Source organism: Salvelinus sp. IW2-2015, unplaced genomic scaffold (assembly GCF_002910315.2).
Source record: "Salvelinus sp. IW2-2015 unplaced genomic scaffold, ASM291031v2 Un_scaffold16582, whole genome shotgun sequence".
Lineage (NCBI taxonomy): Eukaryota > Metazoa > Chordata > Actinopteri > Salmoniformes > Salmonidae > Salvelinus > Salvelinus sp. IW2-2015.
The window spans coordinates 59,046-77,888 of NW_019957657.1; the positions used below are offsets into that span (position 1 = coordinate 59,046).

The 18,843-nt window shown below is 41.9% G+C and overlaps 1 protein-coding gene across 3 annotated transcripts; it reads left to right on the plus strand.

Annotated features, from left to right (window-relative positions):
• Positions 1-408: 408 nt before the first annotated feature.
• LOC112080916 (myb-related transcription factor, partner of profilin) lies at positions 409-17,208 on the plus strand. 3 transcript variants are annotated; one of them, XM_024146859.2, is made up of 5 exons: positions 409-686; positions 961-1,163; positions 4,510-4,566; positions 5,967-6,371; positions 15,272-17,208. In XM_024146859.2, the coding sequence occupies exons 2-5, from the start codon at positions 962-964 to the stop codon at positions 15,322-15,324; spliced, it is 717 nt and encodes a 238-aa protein (XP_024002627.1). In that variant the 5' UTR covers positions 409-686; position 961; the 3' UTR covers positions 15,325-17,208. The 3 variants fall into 3 exon arrangements, with proteins under 3 accessions (XP_024002627.1, XP_024002621.1, XP_024002622.1); XM_024146853.1 differs by lacking the exon at positions 15,272-17,208 and adding an exon at positions 8,996-10,204; XM_024146854.2 differs by lacking the exons at positions 409-686; positions 961-1,163; positions 15,272-17,208 and adding exons at positions 1,790-1,975; positions 8,996-10,204.
• Positions 17,209-18,843: the final 1,635 nt, after the last annotated feature.

Genomic DNA, 18,843 nt, shown 5'->3' on the forward strand with positions numbered 1-18,843 from the left:
CTGATGGCCTTGAGATAGAAGCTGTTTTTCATTCTCTCGGTCCCAGCTTTGATGCACCTGTACTGACCTTGCCTTCTGGATGATAGCGGGGTGAACAGGCTGTGGCTCGGGTGGTTGTTGTCCTTTATTGTTGCTCTTAATTATTTACTCTGGTTTATTTAGTAAATATTTTTCATAACTCTTATTTTTCTTTAAACTGCATTGTTGGTTAAGGGCTTGTAAGTAAGCATTTCACGGTAAGGTCTACCTGTTCGGCGTATGTGACATAAAATGTGATTTGTTGTAATAAGGTGTAAATCAATATTGCCCTCTGTTGGTATGATTTGGAACTGGTAATTTACCCACATTACACTCCCGGACGTTAGGTGGCAGTAAACACTTACAGTTGGTCACCAAACGTCACTAATGAAGACAGAAGAAGACATATGAGGAAGTTTTGCCGCGTTTCTTTGTTTTGGATCTTCATGCTCAGTTTTTTTTTGACGTTTCGATACTTCAGAAACCTTTTATTTCGCTTACGAATAACGAGCTAAATGCAATTGTATGATTCTGTGTTGATTGAACGCATTTGAGCTAATTTAGTATACAGCGTCTCTGTCGACTAGCTACTGTAGCTAGTTAACGTTAGCTAGCAACACACAGGAGCCTTTCTTGACGTCAGTGCGCTAAGGCTTGCTCATATCATGGTGAGTGCAGGCTATCCACAGCCCATTGCACGGCTGTAAAGAAAATCATGTATTGATCAATTTACATGTATGGGTTATGTACAGTATGCATAAAATAGAAGGCATACGAATATTTTCAGTGTTCACACTTTTTTCCTGATCTTATGTTTATAATCAGAGATTACCAGAGAAATGTCCTCTCAAATCCAACATACCAGTTAATAGCAGCTATTTGTATTACATAGTAGTCATTTCATATTTTTACTTGGGAAGCGTGTCTGATCTTTTATTTTAGGATGGTGATCAAACCCAGCCAGCCACTCTCCTTTACCGAACCCAAATCTGAGGGTCCTGATTGTAAGAGTGAAGCCCAGAGTGAACAGCAGGCTCCAGAGATGGCATCGGTGAAGCAGGAAGACTGCAGTCAAACACTGGGACTGAATGTCAACATTAAAGATGAAGTAAAGGAGGAAGAGATTGAAACATTTGTGTTTCATGGTAAAAGCAGAGCACCGCCTGTTTTCACAGTCTGCTAGTAGGACCATTTGTAGGATCAGTTTTGCCTTTAAGATCATAATGAATACGATTATATGAACAGCAGGGACCTGCTCTTAAACCAGCTAGCACATTTGGTTCCTTGGAAGTTGTGGAAACGTACGTTTTTGGTTTCCCATTGGTTCTGGGAACAAAGCCAAACGTTTCCTGACTGGTTAAACGGAACGTTTTTTTAAAACATTCTGAGAATGGAAGTGAACATTCCACCTTTTCTAGATTGCAGGGATGTTCTGAGAACGTTTTACTATGGTTCCCAGAATGTTTTCATGGCATGTTTTATTAACCTATCATTTCCATTCTCAGAATGTTATTTAAAGGTAATTAAATGATGTTCTGAGAACATATTTCAATAAGACTTAACACTGCTAGCTTAGTTTGGGTAACCTGTTGTGAACTCCAAGCACAGATAGGACACATGGATATTCATTTGCTTAGGTATTAATCATGCAAACACACCTTTTTTATTATTGTGGCACTGCGTCAATGCGATTCTAACCTATGATCTTCTGCTCTCTATTACTGGAATTAGTCCACTGCTCTGTTCATTTTAGTCTATTCAAACAGACTACATTTCAAAGTAAATAATCACTCATTAAGATCAGGTGTGTCCAATTAGTGGGTGCGGCAAACCCACCTGAACACACTTAACAAGATAGGATAGAGTTTTGTTGATGGGAGATTCGGGAAGTGTGTTGAATGAAGTCCAGCGGTCAGAGAGACGAAAGAAGCGGAGAGCTGATGGTTTTCCGAGAAGAGTTGAGTCTGGGGGTTGTTTTTTTTTCAGTGTGTGGTCACTGCTCATGTTCCCAAAATGTTGCCCCCCGGAGGTTATGAGATGGCGTTACGTTTGAATGCCACTAGGACACAAGTCAAGTTGGGAGAAGAGGACTATTGGGACAGGGACGCAAAAGGTGGATTTCTGAAGAGGGATGGAGGAATGGAAGAATGGAGGAATAAGAGGTCGAAGAGAATGAGGATAGCAGAGGTTGAATTTGAGGAAGGTGGAGATGGGGTGTCAAAGAGGATTGGTGTCAAGTGCAAACAGAGTGAGCCGTACACCAGACCGAGTTCTGGTGGTGAAATGGAAGTTAATGAGGGCGAGTTGAGTGAGGTGTGGTGAAGAGCTTGGAAACAGATCCTGGCATCAATAGACATGATAAATTAGAGTCTTGTCCAGTAGGAGGGACCTTTTGGGGAGAATGTGCATCCTTGCCTTTTGGCAGAACCAGTTGTGGTTTCAGGGTGGGTGGGAAAGGAGTTGGATGCAGTGAAGGTAACCCGTAGTGGACTTGTGATGTTTGTTTCTTCTGACCAGAGGGAGCAGGCGGTCCGTGTCACGCAACTTGGGTCAAGATCTGTTTCTTGCTTTGCTCTTCGGAACGAGGCACCATTGAAAGTAGTGATTTTCTGGGTTAGTTTTAAGTGTGGAGGTGGCGCAATCGAAGTTTAAATTCCTGGTGTTTGTGACGCCCGCAGTTTTGGTGCGACTCAGATCCCGGTGGTGAAACAGGAGTCACTGTCAGTCTTTTTGAGTCAGTCTCTACCTGACAAAGTCATGTTAGGATATATATCAGTTATCCTTTAGAGCTTTTGTGCTGAATCCATTGCCCTGTTTCAGGTGTAACATTTACACCTGAAGAAAGTAGAGGAGGATGGGTCAAGGATCCTAAGAGGATCCCTGTGAGTAGTAGATCTGTGCCAGCACAGAGGGATAGGCCAATTAGTGATATATGCTTCAGAAAGGTTGGCTTCCTAGCGTTCAGAGCAATAGTTATCAACTGTACCACAGAAATGGAATGTAAATCACAGAAAATAGATGTGGTGGCAGCTGCGGAGAAGTATTTGGCTATTTGACTTCAGAAGAGTTCCAGGGTGTGTTAAGTGGTGGTTTCCAGGCCGTTGGCATGGTGCAGGAGCAGATGGGGTCAAAGTAGTGGAATGGCCAGTCTGTTTTTAATGAGTGTAGGGTTAGTTGGCAGGGTGTTTTTTATTTTATTTCCCGTTATGTATCACAAAGTATAATGGATTTATATTATAGTCCAGTTGGGGGCGGTAATGCAACATTGGATGCCATCTGCCGTTAAACTCAGAATAATTAGTTTTGATGCCGAGAACGTAATGTTTGTTGTTTAAATAGCCTTCTTAGAATGTTCTTTGAACGTCTTAGAATGTTCTTTGAACGTTACTGTTTTCTTGTGGTTTTTATGGAACATTTTCTTAATGTTCTAAGAACATGAATTTCAACAGAATGATGAGGAAACCTGCTTAAGTACTGAAATTCCCACAGAATAATGTAGTCTCTTAACGTTCTCTGAATAATTTGAGAATGTTACTTTAAATCAGGTCTGTTAAACTCATTCCTCGGAGGACCTAGTGTCTGCTGGTTTTTGTTTTTTTCTTTTCAATTAAGACTTAGACAACCAGGTGAGGAGAGTTCCTTACTGATTGCTGATCTTAATTCGTCAATCGAGTACAAGGCAGGAGTGAACCTGCAGATACTTGGCCCTCTGTGGAATGAATTTGACACATTTGCTTTAAATGCAAACATGAGGGAAACTGTAGGAAACGTTATGCTGAAGTACTGAAATTCCCACCTAAGAAACATATGGTTCTCAGAACGTTATGTGCTACATGGGTATCCTGCAGCATTCCCAGAACATTGTGGGGAGGTTGTATGAAAAACAACTCACCAAGCTCTAAGAAATATGGTTCTCAGAACGTTATACGCTAGCTGGGAAATCAGCACACCTAGTCTTTAAGGTAAATTGATTAGGCTAATTCTCCTGTTTTCAGTCTTTTTTAATCCTATAGCAATACACTTTTGGAAACCTTTTAACGTAACTGTCATATAAATAACCTTTTAAAATAGAAAATATACAATTTTACTAAACTGTGCATAGTATGTATCTGGCTGTTTTCACACACACCCTTTGCTACGACGTCCTCTCACCTTGTGCTTACATTTCCATTGGACTATTCCATTCCACATATCCGTCTGGATCGTTTGTATTTGTTAAACTCCAAATGTTTGCATTTGGAAGAAAACAAATTCCAAAAGAAAAATTGTTAAACTCCAAATGTTTCCAATCCTGTATATTGCAAGTGAGGATTATTTAGTGTTTAGACAGAGCATTTGGTTAACGCAGGGCAGCGTCAGAGAGTTGGGCCATTTTCCCCACTGGGCAAAATGGGACGTGGAATGGCTCCACTGTAATGTAATTGGAGTCATGAAAAGGGTAACCTACTCACCTGATTTGCCATCAACATGTTATATTTGTCTTCAACTTAGGGCCGGCTGGAGAGCTCAAAGAAAAGACGGAAGAACACAAAGTCTTACTACTCAAAGGTATGCGTTTTCTATCTTCTCACACATGGAACATTTTTAAGCCACAGTTCAGAATCTGGACAGAATTCAAACCGACGTAGATACCCGACATCACTCAGCAATTTAGTTTGAGAACGTTAGCTCCAGCCTGCCTTGTTTCAGGGGGCTGAACAACACCCAATGACAAACAATACCTTGATTCTAGCAATGTTATGAAAAAGAACACATGATTTTATGACGCATCAACACCCATCAGGCTAATGGCATTAACCTGGTCTCAGTCCAAGAGATACACTGAGTGTACAAAACATTAGGAACACCTTCCTAATATTGCTTTTTGCCCTAAGAACAGTTTTAACTCCTCGGGGCTTGGACTCTACAAGGCGTCAACTGTTGAGTGTGAAAATCCCAGCACAAAAAACATAATTGAGTAGTAGCGTCCAACCTTGTGTTATGTAGGTCCATGATAAATTGAAATGCACTTTTTAGATTCCACAAGAATCAATGGAACCATTGGATGAACATGTTTTATTTAACTTTTATTTATCTAGGCAAGTCAGTCGAGAACAAATTCTTATTTACAACGACGGCCTAACCCCGGACGACACTGGGCCAATTGTACGGATAGATCCTGGATTCGAACCATGGTCTGTAGTGACACCTCTAGCGCTGAGGTGCAGTGCCTTACACCGCTGCGCCACTCGGGAGCCCAAAACCCTCCAGTGAAATGTTGTCTGAAATGTATCGGACATTTAACTCTGAAACTGAACCAACCCCTCAAAGGAGCAACACGTTGAAATGTCTATTGTTGCAGCAGGATTATTTCTGAGGAAGTTACTGTGAAAAATCCAGACTTAATAGAAGCAAGACTTTCATTCTGGAGAGGGTTTACTGCCTCATTATGCTGTAGACTTTCATTCTGGAGAGGGTTTACTGGCTCATTATGACGTAGTCTTTCATTCTGGAGAGGGTTTACTGGCTCATTATGCTGTAGACTTTCATTCTGTAGAGGGTTTACTGCCTCATTATGCTGTAGACTTTCATAGCAAGAGATGCCAGTTATGACTGAGCAGTGTTGTAAACCCTACTGTGCAATAGATTAGGTGCATTAACTTCATTTATTAATTAGCATTCAGGACCCAAACTATCGGTTTATAATGGCCAGAGGCTTTTTTACGTTTTGGTAGGCCGTCATTGTAAATAAGAATTTGTTCTTAACTGACTTGTCTAATTCAATAAAGGTTAAATACATATACATCACCCCGTTAGGCCTCATGGTTTAAATACCACACAGTTGCAACTGTTTCTTAATGTGACCAACAAGGGAGAACACTAGTAAGTTAATAAAAAGTTTAGTCGGTTTCCTAGGAATGAATCACAAACGACATCCTGATGCTGATTTCTATCCATATCACATGTAGATAAAGGAAAAAGAAAACCGAAAGGAATGGAGAAGGAAACTGAAAAAAAGAGGCATCGATTCACCCCCGGAGATGAGGATCTTATTATTTCAGGGGTACTTGGGCACTGGGAGGACCTCTTCGGTGCCCAGGCTCACATTCGCCCGCGGGGGTCGAAGACGGTAACCTGGAACACCATCGCTAGGACCTTGACCTCGGCTGTGGCGAGATGTGGTGACGATGTCCGGAAGAAGTTCAATCTCATAAGGAGCCAAGTCAAGCAAAAGGTTTCTTCTATCCGGACGTTGTCCACCCAGACTGGTGGGGGGGTCAACACCGTGCCGGTGCTGACTGACCTGGAGCAGCAACTTTTCTCCCGAATGGCAGAGACCGAAGCTGGTGTAGGGCCTGTTGATTTGGGATTTGGTGAGTGCTAATCTTGTAATTACATCTTAATGTTATATTAAATTATTATAATTACATCATAGTAATAATATATTATACATTGGGACTATATACAGTATATTTCATAATTCAATATTGTATAATGTGAGGTATATTTCACTATCTATTGTTTGGTTTAAATTTGACATTTTAAGTAATCAAAAATAATGAATAGAAGTTGATGTTTTGGCCTTAACCAGGCCTTCTTGTAGACTGGCCCTATCATATTTGCTACAAAGCAAGTGTATATTCAGATCAATTACATTAATTATTGAGAAATATAAAAATGTATATTTCCAAAAACACTGCTTCTGATTGGGGTTTAATGTTGATTTGCTGTACATAAATTGTTTGACAGAATGTAGGCCTACTGCACGAGATGCATCAAACGTTCCAGAGAGGGAACTCTGCGACCCATTTAATACAGAGAAACTGACATAATTAGACAATGTAACTCATGGTATTATTGCACATACAGCAATTCACCAGCAAAGGGAGATCATTTGTATTCAATTTTCACATAACATTTTAGTCATTTAGCAAACGTTCTTATCCAGAGAGGCTCACAGGAGCAATTAGTGCCAAGTGCCTTGCTCAAGGGCACATCAACAGATTTTTCACCTATTCGAAACAGCGACCTTTCAGTTACTGCCCCAAAGCTCTTAACCGCTAGCTTACCTGCTGCTCACTGTTGGGAATGCTCATAAATGCTTTTTAAAGTCACCATTAGCCTCATGGGTAATTCCCTGATCAGTTTCCTTCCTCTCCGGCAACTGAGTTAGGGAGGACACCTTGTGACTGGGTGTATTGATACACCATCCAAAGTGTAATAACTTCACCATGCTCCAAGGGATATTCAATGTCTTTTCTTAAAAAAAAAAATGTTTTAACTCCTCTACTAATAGGTTCCCTTAGAGATAATTGTATGTGTGGGGTACAGAGATGAGGTAGTCATAAAAACATTGTTAAACACCGTTATTGCACGCAGTGAGTCCATGTGAATTGTTAAGTGTATTTTTACTCCTGATCTTATTTAGGCTTGCCATAACAAGGGGGTTGAATACTTGAGTCAAGACATTTCAGCTTTTCATTTTTAGTTAGTTAGTGAACATTTTGAAAAACATAATCCCACTTTGATATTATGGGGGTACGTGTTTTTTTTTAAATGTTACCTTTATTTAACTAGGCAAGTCAGTTAAGAACAAATTCTTATTTACAATGACAACTGTGGGTTAACTGCCTTGTTCAGAGGCAGAACAACAGATTTTTAACTTGTCAGCTCGGGGATTCGACCTTTGCAACCTTTCCATTACTAGTCCAACGCCCTAACCACTAGGCTACCTGCCGTGTAGGCCAGTGTCTACAGAAAAACAACCCCCCCTTAAAATTGATGTGTGTATCCACAAATGTGCCAAATCTGAGTTTTTTTATTTATCATGTTTACAATGTTCAATATTACTCAAACAATTGTTATTAATCTAAATATTACTCATATTACAGAGCAGACAGTAAAGCTTCAAATGACATAATTTCCTGCTTGGTAGCATCTACAGACTGAAGATTATAGTGTCGTAGAGGAGGCCTGGGCAAGCCCAAAATGTCAGCCACATCCCCACTTAACATTATTAATTTTTCACGTACATATTGATATCTACCCAACATCCTCCACCAACAGACATTTTTGTGTATTACATTTCAGAACAAACCAGGATGTTGTGATATTTTTGTTGCATTCAAACAGATGCATCCATAAATGCAAGTATAGTTATTGCTCATTTTATTTGACCATTTTGAAATGCATGGAGAAGCCACACCCAGGCAGCCAATACGTGCACCAAAATGGCAGAGGATTATACACACAGGAAGTGAGACCTGTTTCCACTGTGGACCTCTAATGGCAGAGGATTATACACACAGGAAGTCAGACTTCTTTCTATTGTGGACCTCTAATGGCAGAGGATTATACACACAGGAAGTCAGACTTCTTTCCACTGTGGACCTCTAATGGCAGAGGATTATACACACAGGAAGTCAGACTTCTTTCCACTGTGGACCTCTAATGGCAGAGGATTATACACACAGGAAGTGAGACCTGTTTCCACTGTGGACCTCTAATGGCAGAGGATTATACACACAGGAAGTCAGACTTCTTTCTATTGTGGACCTCTAATGGCAGAGGATTATACACACAGGAAGTCAGACTTCTTTCCATTGTGGACCTCTAATGGCAGAGGATTATACACACAGGAAGTCAGACTTCTTTCCACTGTGGACCTCTAATGGCAGAGGATTATACACACAGGAAGTCAGACTTCTTTCCACTGTGGACCTCTAATGGCAGAGGATTATACACACAGGAAGTCAGACCTGTTTCCACTGTGGACCTCTAATGGCAGGGCCAGTGGCTGCAGGGCAAAACGAGAGACATGGGCTCTGTGCCGTACACTGAAGCGCACACAATGTTCACATATATATATATAACAAAAGCTAATCTACACATCTAATGAATCAGTCCACTAGCCTGTCTCTTATACACATCTAGATGTGTATAAGAGACAGGATTAATAAAATATCTGAAATAATATTGACCTAATCCTCTTGTCCAGGTCTCTCTCTGGGAGAAATGTCCAGCTCTGGTCCCCCACCAGCAGCAGAGGGAACTGTGGAGTCAGCTTTACCCTCTGTCACCATGGAGGAGCTACCCTCCACCTCACCATCAACACCTTGGCCAGCACCAACAGTGCCACCCCAACCCATCACCTCCCGTCCTGCACCAGCTCACTCAATCCACTCTCAATCAATGAATCAAATGTATTTTATAAAGCCCTTTTTACATCAGCAGATGTCACAAAGTGCTTTACAGATACCCAGCCTAAAACCCCAAATAACAAGCAATGCAGATGCACTCTCTGGCACTGCACCCCAACCCATCACCTCCTGTCCTGCACCAGCTCACTCCATCCACTCTGGCTTTTCTCCCCAACCCATCACCTCCTGTCCTGCACCAGCTCACTCCATCCACTCTGGCTTTTCTCCCCAACCCATCACCTCCTGTCCTGCACCAGCTCACTCCATCCACTCTGGCTCTATACCCCAACCCATCACGTCTGGCTGGACACCACAGGGCCCCCAAGCCAATCTGCTCCAACAAATCCTGGACACACAAACACAACAAATCCATGTTACACAGACCGCCCAACACATCCACCAAGCTCTTTATGATTTACTAGAAAAAGCACATGAAACACAGAAGGCACACCTGGATGTGGAGAAGAACCGGCTCCAGCTGGATGGAGAGCGCTTGAGGGTGGAGACAGAGCGCCTGCAGGTGGAGAGGGAGCGCCTCCAGCTGGAGAAGGATCGCCTGGGGGAAGGGGAGGTGCTTCGGCAGCTCTCTGTCTCCGGGTCAGTCGCCCTAGAACACCAGACGCCTGTGAGTTCAAGAACAGGCAGTGCCTCCCCCACCCTTCCTCTGGGAACACCATCAGCCTCCATGTCCAGTCCCCTCACATTAATATCACCTACTGCACCACACTTTGACTTCTTATTTTCCCCTTTCCCATTACCGGTAATCACAACCCATTCCACCCAGCCATCACAAACCAGCCCTGCCTACACCTCTCCTACCTTAACCAGCCCTGCCCCAACCTCCCCCACCTTAACCAGCCCTGCCCCAACCTCTCCTACCTTAACCGTTTCTGCCCACTCTCTCATCCCTCCAATCTCCGGATCTGTTAAACGGCGAGTTCAGGAGACAGTCCGGCCTTGGCCTGCACCCACTGCTAAGAATAAAAAACATCAATAAACAAAATGTAATAAAATACAAGTGTTTATCTTTTCTTACAGCCTCTTCACACTTACTACACATTACTCACATGTAGTCTTGCGTACTTGCTACGGAGAGGGAGTGGAAGGATGATAGGTCCTCCGGAAGTTTAGTTTTCTCCCAGTTCTGTATAACTGTTGTGTTAGCAACCCTGTTGTGTTAGCAACCCTGTTGTGTTAGCAACCCTGTTGTGTTAGTACGTAGTGAGTCACTCAGCCATGGAGCGGGAGAGGAGGATCGGGCTGCCCGGGAAGGAAAGGGGACAGTTGGAGTCTAAGGGAGGAGAGTAGGGTTGAAAAGGCAGTCAGGAGACAGAAGGGAGGATTTAACAGAAGGAAGAGGATGGGATAGAAGAGTAGTGGGAGAGAGCGAAGATTGCATTGGTGGTCTCATTTTGTGAGCTTGGGTGGCCTAACACTTCGCGCCTGAGCCGAACAGTCAGAGCGGGTCTCACTTTGAATGTGAATTTGCGCCAGCTCATCCAACCAGAAAAGCGGGCTGTTCCATCTTGGTAGGGGGTCTGGCCGTTGCCCACTGGTCAGCTAAATGCTCAATATAAATGATTAACAGAAACATTTTGCAAAAATATTTAAAAAAACTGGCTCATGGGCCGCCGTGTCCTTTATTTATACACGCAAACAAACAATGTATTCAGATCCCTGGACTCTTCCCACATGTTACGTTACAGCCTTATTCTAACATGGATTAAATATTATTTTCCCCTCAATCTACACACAATACCCTATAATGACAAAGCGAAAACAGATTGTTACTAATTTATAAAAAATTAATCTGTAATACCTTATTTTCATAAGTCTTCAGATCCTTTGCTATGAGACTCATCAATTTGTAGAAACATCAAGGACCAAGTCCACCTGTGGTAAATTCAATTGATTGGACATGATTTGGAAAGGCACACACCGGTCTTTACAAGGTCCCACAGTGGATGTCAGAGCAAAAACCAAGACATGTGGTCGAAGGAATTGTCCGTAGAGCTCTGAGACAGGATTGTGTCGGAACAGATCTGGGGAAGGGTACCAACACATTTATGCAGCATTGAAGGTCCCCAAGAGCACTGCCTCCGTCATTCTTAAATGGAAGACGTTTGCAACCACCAAGACTCTTCCTAGAGCTGGCCGCCTGCCCAAACTGAGCAATCGGGGTAGAAGGGCCTTGGTCAGGGAGGTGACCAAGAACCCGATGGTCACTGACAGAGCTCCAGAGTTCCTCTGTGGAGATGGTTGTCCTTCTTGAACAATCCACTAATCAGGCCTTTATGGTAGTGGCCAGATGGAAACCAATCCTCAGTTAAAGGCACATGACAGCCCGCTTGGAGTTTGCCAAACAGCACCTAAAGGACTCTCAGACCATGAGAAACTAGATTCTCTGGTCTGATGAAACCAAGATTGAACTCTTTAGCTTGAATGCCAAACATGTCTGGAGGAAACCTGGCACCATCCCTACGGTGAAGCATGGTGGTGGCAGCATCATGCTGTGGGGATGTTTTTTAGAGGCAGGGACTGGGAGTCGAGAGAAAGATGAACGGAGAAAAGTACAGGGAGATCCTTGATGAAAACCTGCTCCAGATTGCTCAGGACCTCAGACTGATGCGAAGGTTCACCTTCCAAGAGTACAACGACCCTAAGCACACAGCCAAGACAACGCAGGAGTGGCTTTGGGACAGGTCTCTGTATGTCCTTGAGTATTCCAGCCAGTGTCCGGACATGAACCTGATCAAACATCTATGGAAAGACCTGAAAATAGCTGTGCAGCGACACCCCACACCCAACCTGACAGAGCTTGAGGGGATCTGCAGAGAATAATGGAGGAACTCCCCAAATACAGGTGTGCCAAGCTTGTAGCATCATACCCAAAAAAGATTCAAGGCTGTAATCGCTGCCAAAGGTGCTTCAACAAAGTACTGAGTAAAGGGTATGAATAGTTATATAAAATGTAATATTTCCGTTATTATTTTCATTAATTAGAAACTCATCAGGTGACCCCATTTCCCAATTTCAGAACGCTATCTTTACTGTCCTAGGTGGGTATTTAAGTTCTGGTCAGATCACCAAAAAAAGGATATGACTTTTTGGATATTCAACACTCTAAAATTGCCATTTTCTATACTATAAATTACACAAAAATGTTACAAAACCACCAGGGCGCCCTATTGTAGCGGGCATTGGTGCAGTAACAGCCACTTTATCAACTTTTGTTGACTTTTCTTATTATACCATTCGCAGAACAGCACCCCTCCTTTGTAAAGGACACCAGCAGTATGATCTCAGAACAGCTCCCCTCCTAAAGGACACCAGCCAGTATTGATCTCAGAACAGCTCCCCTCCTTTGTAAAGGACACCAGCAGTATTGATCTCAGAACAGCTCCCCTCCTAAAGGACACCAGCAGTATGGTCTCAGAACAGCTCCCCTCCTAAAGGACACCAGCAATATGATCTCAGAACAGCTCCCTCCAAAGGACACCATTTCAGTATTGATCTAGAACAGCTCCCCTCCTAAAGGACACCAGCAGTATGATCTCAGAACAGCTCCCCTCCTTTGTAAAGGAAACCAGCAGTATAGTCTCAGAACAGCTCCCCTCCTTTGTAATGCAAAGGAGGGGAGCTTATGAGAAACTTGGCCTAATTAATAAATGTTCAATACATTTTATGTATATTTAAAACCAAATACTTTTAGAGTTTTACTGGGCTACATTTACTTGAGTCGTTTTCTATTTAAGGTATCTTTACTTTTACTCAAGTATGACAATTGGGTACTTTTTCCACCACTGGTCGTGACTGGGTGTATTGATACACCATCCATGGTGTAATTAAAGGCATATGCTCAAAGGCATACCGGTATTCAATGTCTGCTTTTTAAATGTTTACCCATCTACCAATAGGTGTCCTTCTTTGGAAAACCTCCCTGGTCTTTGTGGTTGAATCTTTGTGGTTGAATCTGTGTTTGAAATTCACTGCTCGACTGAGGGACCTTACAATTATCTGTATGTGTGGGGTACAGAGATTAATTAGGTAGTCATTCAAAAAATATTAAACGCGTAGTGAGTCCATGCAACTTACTTGCCATAACAAAGGGGTTGAATATTTGACTCAAGACGTTTAAATTTTTCCATTTGTAAAAATGTCTAAATATACATAATTAAATTGATTGAATCTTTATTTAACTAGGCAAGTCAGTTAAGAACAAATTCCTATTTACAATGACGGCCTACCAGGGAACAGTGGGTTAACTGTCTTGTTCGGGGGCAGAACGACAGATTTTTACCTTGTCACCTCGGAGATTCGATCCAGCAACCTTTCGGTTACTGGCTCAACGCTCTAACCACTAGGATACCTGCCGCACCACTTAAGTATCAAAAGTAAAAGTATAAATAGACGGCACTATTTTTATTTCATTACAGATAGCCTGTGGCACACTCAGACATTTACAAATTAATTATGTGTATTTAGTGAGTCTGACAGATCAGAGGCAGTAAGGATGACCAGGGATGATCCCTTGATAAATGCGTCCATTGGACTATTTTCCTGTCCTTCTAAGCATTTAAAATGTAACGAGTACATTTAGGTGTCAGGGGAAAAGTACAAAACTTTTACCTTTTTACTTCCTAAAGAAAATTGTCAAATATAAAATCTATGGCAAGACTTGAATGGCTGTCTAGCAATGACCAACAACTAACTTGACTAACTAGAGCTTGAAGAATGTTTAAAATAATAATGTACAATCTAGGTGTGCAAAGCTCTTAGAGACTTACCCAGAAAGACTCAGTTGTTATCGCTGCCAAAGGTGACTCGGGTGTGAACGTGTTGACTCGGGGGTGTGAATACTTAAGTAAATTAGATATTTATGTATTTCAATAAATATGCAAAAATATCTTACATGTTTTCACCTTGTTATTATGGGTTATTGTGTGTAGATGGGCCAGTGAGAGAAACATGTATTTAATCAATTTAGAATTCAAGCTGTAACACAACAAAATGTGGAATAAGTTAAGGGGTATGAATACTTTCTGAAGGCATTGTATTAACCAGAAAAATGTCTGGCTTTAACGGTCAAAAAACAGAATAGTGTTTTTTATAAGCACCACCTGAGCCGTGTCATGAGGACACCTGAACCACCTATTGAGATGTGCCTTTTGTTAAGTAAAGCAGGTAATACGTGAGGTGCTTGGGAGGCTGAAGCCTTTTAACAAGCACATTTTTAAAACCACTTCCAGGTTGCCTGGACTACTAGGGTATGCTTTTTAAAATGACAATTAATGGAGTAATAGCCTACAACCTTGTTTTTTGCATTATGATAAACCGGTTAGACGCTGGGGCCACCCATACAAAACATTTATGCATGATTGTAAGTCGCTTTGGATAAAAGCGTCAACTAAATTGTTTATTATTAGTATTATTATTATTATTATCGTAACCCTTGTAACTCTCCAGTGAAATGTTGTCTGAAATGTATCGGACATTTAACTCTGAAACAGAACCAACCCCTCAAAGGAGCAACACGTTGAAATGTCTATTGTTGCAGCAGGATTATTTTTGAGGAAGTTACTGTGAAAAATCCAGACTTAATAGAAGATAGACTTTCATTCTGGAGAGGGTTTACTGCCTCATTATGACGTAGACTTTCATTCTGGAGAGGGTTTACTGCCTCATTATGCTGTAGACTTTCATAGCAAGCGATGCCTGTTATGACTGAGTAGTGTTGTAAACCCTACTGTGCAATAGATTAGGTGCATTAACTTAATGTATTAATTAGCATTCAGGACCCAAACTATCGGTTTATAATGGCCAGAGGCTTTTTGCGTTTTGGTAGGCCGTCATTGTAAATAAGAATTTGTTCTTAACTGACTTGTCTAATTCAATAAAGGTTAAATACATATACCACACCCCGTTAGGCCTCATGGTTTAAATACCACACAGTTGCAACTGTGTTTCTTAATGTGACCAACAATAGATTAGGTGCAATAACTTTTTGTATTCATCAGGCAAATAACTAGCTTGATGCAAATATTGACTTGTTTTTCCTATTATCATTTACACAGAAGGACCTGACTCCGCTGAACTTGAGGTTGACGTTGAAATGTCCCGAGAGTAACACACGACAGTTCAAAGATAAGAGGTCTTACCACTGTCCTCACTATGAGAATAGTTTCCCATTCCCATCATATCTTAAAAGACACCTGCAGAAACATACAGGAGAGAAGCCTTACTCCTGCCCTGACAGTGGGAAGCGCTTCAGTACATCAACTCATTTAACCACTCACCAGGGAGTGCACACAGGGAAGAAATCTTACTCCTGCTCCGACTATGGCAAGTGCTTCCGAACATCAAGTCAACTAATCTCTCGGAGTTCACACAGGAGAGATCGTATTCCTGCTCTGACTGTGGCAAGAGTTTCTCAAGACTGAACTTCCTAAAGTTACACAAGTGAGATAAATAATTATCTTGCTCTGACTGTAGAAAAGTGCTTCGCTAAATCTAGTAACCTAACAGTGCATAAGAGTGCACACAGGGGAGAAATCGTACTCCTGCTCTGACTGCGTAAAGTGCTTCATCGCATAAGCTAACACTTCATAAAAGAGTGCACACGGGAGAATCCTTAGTCCTGCTCTGACCGTGGCAAGAGTTGACTGAACAGCCTAAAATTACACCAGCGAACACACTCGGAGAGAAACCTTACTCCTGCTCTGACTGTGGAAAGTGCTTTGCTACATCTAGTCAGCTAACCGGTCATAAGAGTGCACACAGGAGAAAAGCCTTACTCCTGCTCTGACTGTGGGAAGTGTTTATCTAAACTGTACAGCCTAAAACGTCACCAGAAAAAAACACACAGACAGAGAACTGAATCCTTATGAATGTTCTGACTGTGGGAAGGACTGAGCCCTTATGACTGTGGGAAGTGAGTCACAAAAATAGTCTAACCATTCAACAGGGAGTTCACACGGAAAAAAATCTGTGGGAGGGGATTTCACTCAAATGGGATAAGAGATGAAATTAAAGTTTGTACACTTAAATCCCATTYAAATGAAGAGGGCAGTCCATGAGCACAGACGAAAGATGTTTTAAGGATCTGGGGAAATTCTGTATTGAAAAATGGTCTAAGATCCCTCCCAATGTGTTCTTCAATCTCATAAAACATTTTACCAAAAGGCTCAGTGTCGTTATCCTCGCAGGGGTGCCAATAATTTGACCCGTCTTTTCAAAAAAATGAATTATTACTTGTAAACAATCTTTCTCTGAGCAATTGTATTAAAATAAAATAATTTTCAAAATTTTGGAAGGAAACAATATCGCTCAGTATTTGTATAATAATTTTAGGATTTTTTGCTCATCTGATGTGTCATTAATTCCGTACCCCACTGTATCTGGTCTCTGTCCTTGATTTCCTGTGGTAAAACGTATGAGATTCACCCCTGCTGGTTCTCCTTTCTCCTCATGGCTGGAGGGTGCGTGCATGTGGGTTCAGGATGCTACAACATTCTAGACATTGCAGATATAAATGTCTCGTCATGAAGAATATGAGACGACACTCTGTTCTATGTACAAGCTACATGTCTATTTGAATGAGCTGCATCCCTCCAAACATCCACCAGGTACAAATACATATCTGGTTGAATGTCTGATTTCTACAAAACGAGCACCCACAGCTCCATTTCCGTTTAGTACCAGGGCCTGTATTCATAAAGTGTCCCAAGAGTAGCAATGCTTATCTTATGCGTATTATAAACCCTACTGTACGATAGATTAGGTGCAAATATTGACTTGTTTTTCTATTATCATTTACAAAGAAGGACCTGAACTTGAGGTTGACGTTGAAATGTCCAGAGAGCAACACCAGACAGATAGTTTAAAGATAAGAGGTGAGACCTGTCCTAAGGAACTACTAAAAGTGCTCATTGTGTAGAAAATACTGCAGGCTCTTTGTATGTGCAAAATCTTGTTCTGTTAGCGGACCTCACAGGAATGAAGAATCCAATGTTAAATAAAATGATTGCAATCTGAGTAATTCAATTATCCCACGTGATTCACACTGGAGTGTTGTCGAAAAAAAACAATGCGGAAGTTGCCATCACGTTTGTTATGGATATTTATTTAAAAAGAGATGTGTAAGAAATGCTGTCTTCATTGACCTTAACACATAGCTATAATACTGTTATAATGCCTTCCTTATTAAAGCAGACTTTGTTGCAAATATCTTGCTACACCCCACAGTTAAACACCATCTGCCCGTAACAGATACAAACCTCACTCCCCCACGCAGGGGAGGATGGCTGACTCATACCTTTTATTACCACTGATAAGGGAGGCATGCCATTATACGAGCACGCACACGCACACGCACATGCACACACACACACACACACACACACACCCTTGTTTCAGGCTGGGTTTCCAAGAACAAAGAACAGTGCCAAGAACCAATGAGGCATTGACACCAGCGTGGAGGGAACAGGCCTCCACTTACAGCGACCAGTCAGGAGCACGAACTACAAGAATCTACCTACGTCATTCACTGTATAACATGCACTGCACAATATGTTTCGGGTCTCTCCTTCCGATAGTTCCCTAAGAACTAGACGAACGAGACCGTGCAGCACGCTTTGCCAGATATTTTTACCTCTGAATAAACTGTCTTTATTATACCTTATCCACCTCGTCCAGCGTCTCAACTTGGTCTCATTTCTCTAGTAACGAATCATCAACAGATGCCAAGTCATAAATTACACTGTACTCATTAAACAATGAACAAATAACTTCACCCAGTCTACAAAAAGCATTTCTGGTTCCGTTTTAGGGCAGCAAGGCCTCGGATAAGAACCCCCTCTCGAAGAGTGTTGCAGTCCAAATGGCCAGGCAAGGCCTAGATAGCGAGCTAACATTAACAAAAATATATATATTGAAAATATCACCACATACTATTTTTGTTTTGCTCACAAGTAAGTAAAATATGGAAATGTGTAGCTAGCTAAACTAAGTATTCAGCACCTACGGGGAAATGTATGCTAAAGTCTAGTCCCGATGTTATCCCTTGCCTGGATAGCATCGCCAAATCGGGACTAGCTAAACACCCGTCGAACTAACATTCGCTACCTTGCCATTTATTTCGTAGTTTAGCCAGCCAAGGCCCGGGTCATGGTACTAAGTTAGCGTAACAACATTGATTAATAAGGGCGATTCCAGCATGCAAAGGTACAACTTTAATGTCTCCCAGAATTGCCCAGTATCTGTGCTTTATTCAGCGTTCAAAACAAAAAATACTAGGTCAAATCATAACGTAAGTGATCTTCAGGTCGGAGCTATAGAAAGAGGTCCAGATTCCCGATTTGGATAACGGTTCAAATCAAATAACGGTTCCCAGTCGGAGCTCGTCTTTTTCCGAGTTCCCAGTTGTTTTGAACTCTCGGAAGCCGGCAATTTCCCAGTTCGCAATTCCCAGTTGTTTTGAACGCGGCATTAGAGATGTCGACGATGAGTATGACGTGTCTCCTGGCAGTGCTATTGGGATCACTGAGACGTCCCTACCCTCAAACCATAAGCATAACCCTTGCCTAACCTTAACATTACGATTTAAAATGACAACTTCAATGGGGGGCGGGACGTCCCAAGGACCCCG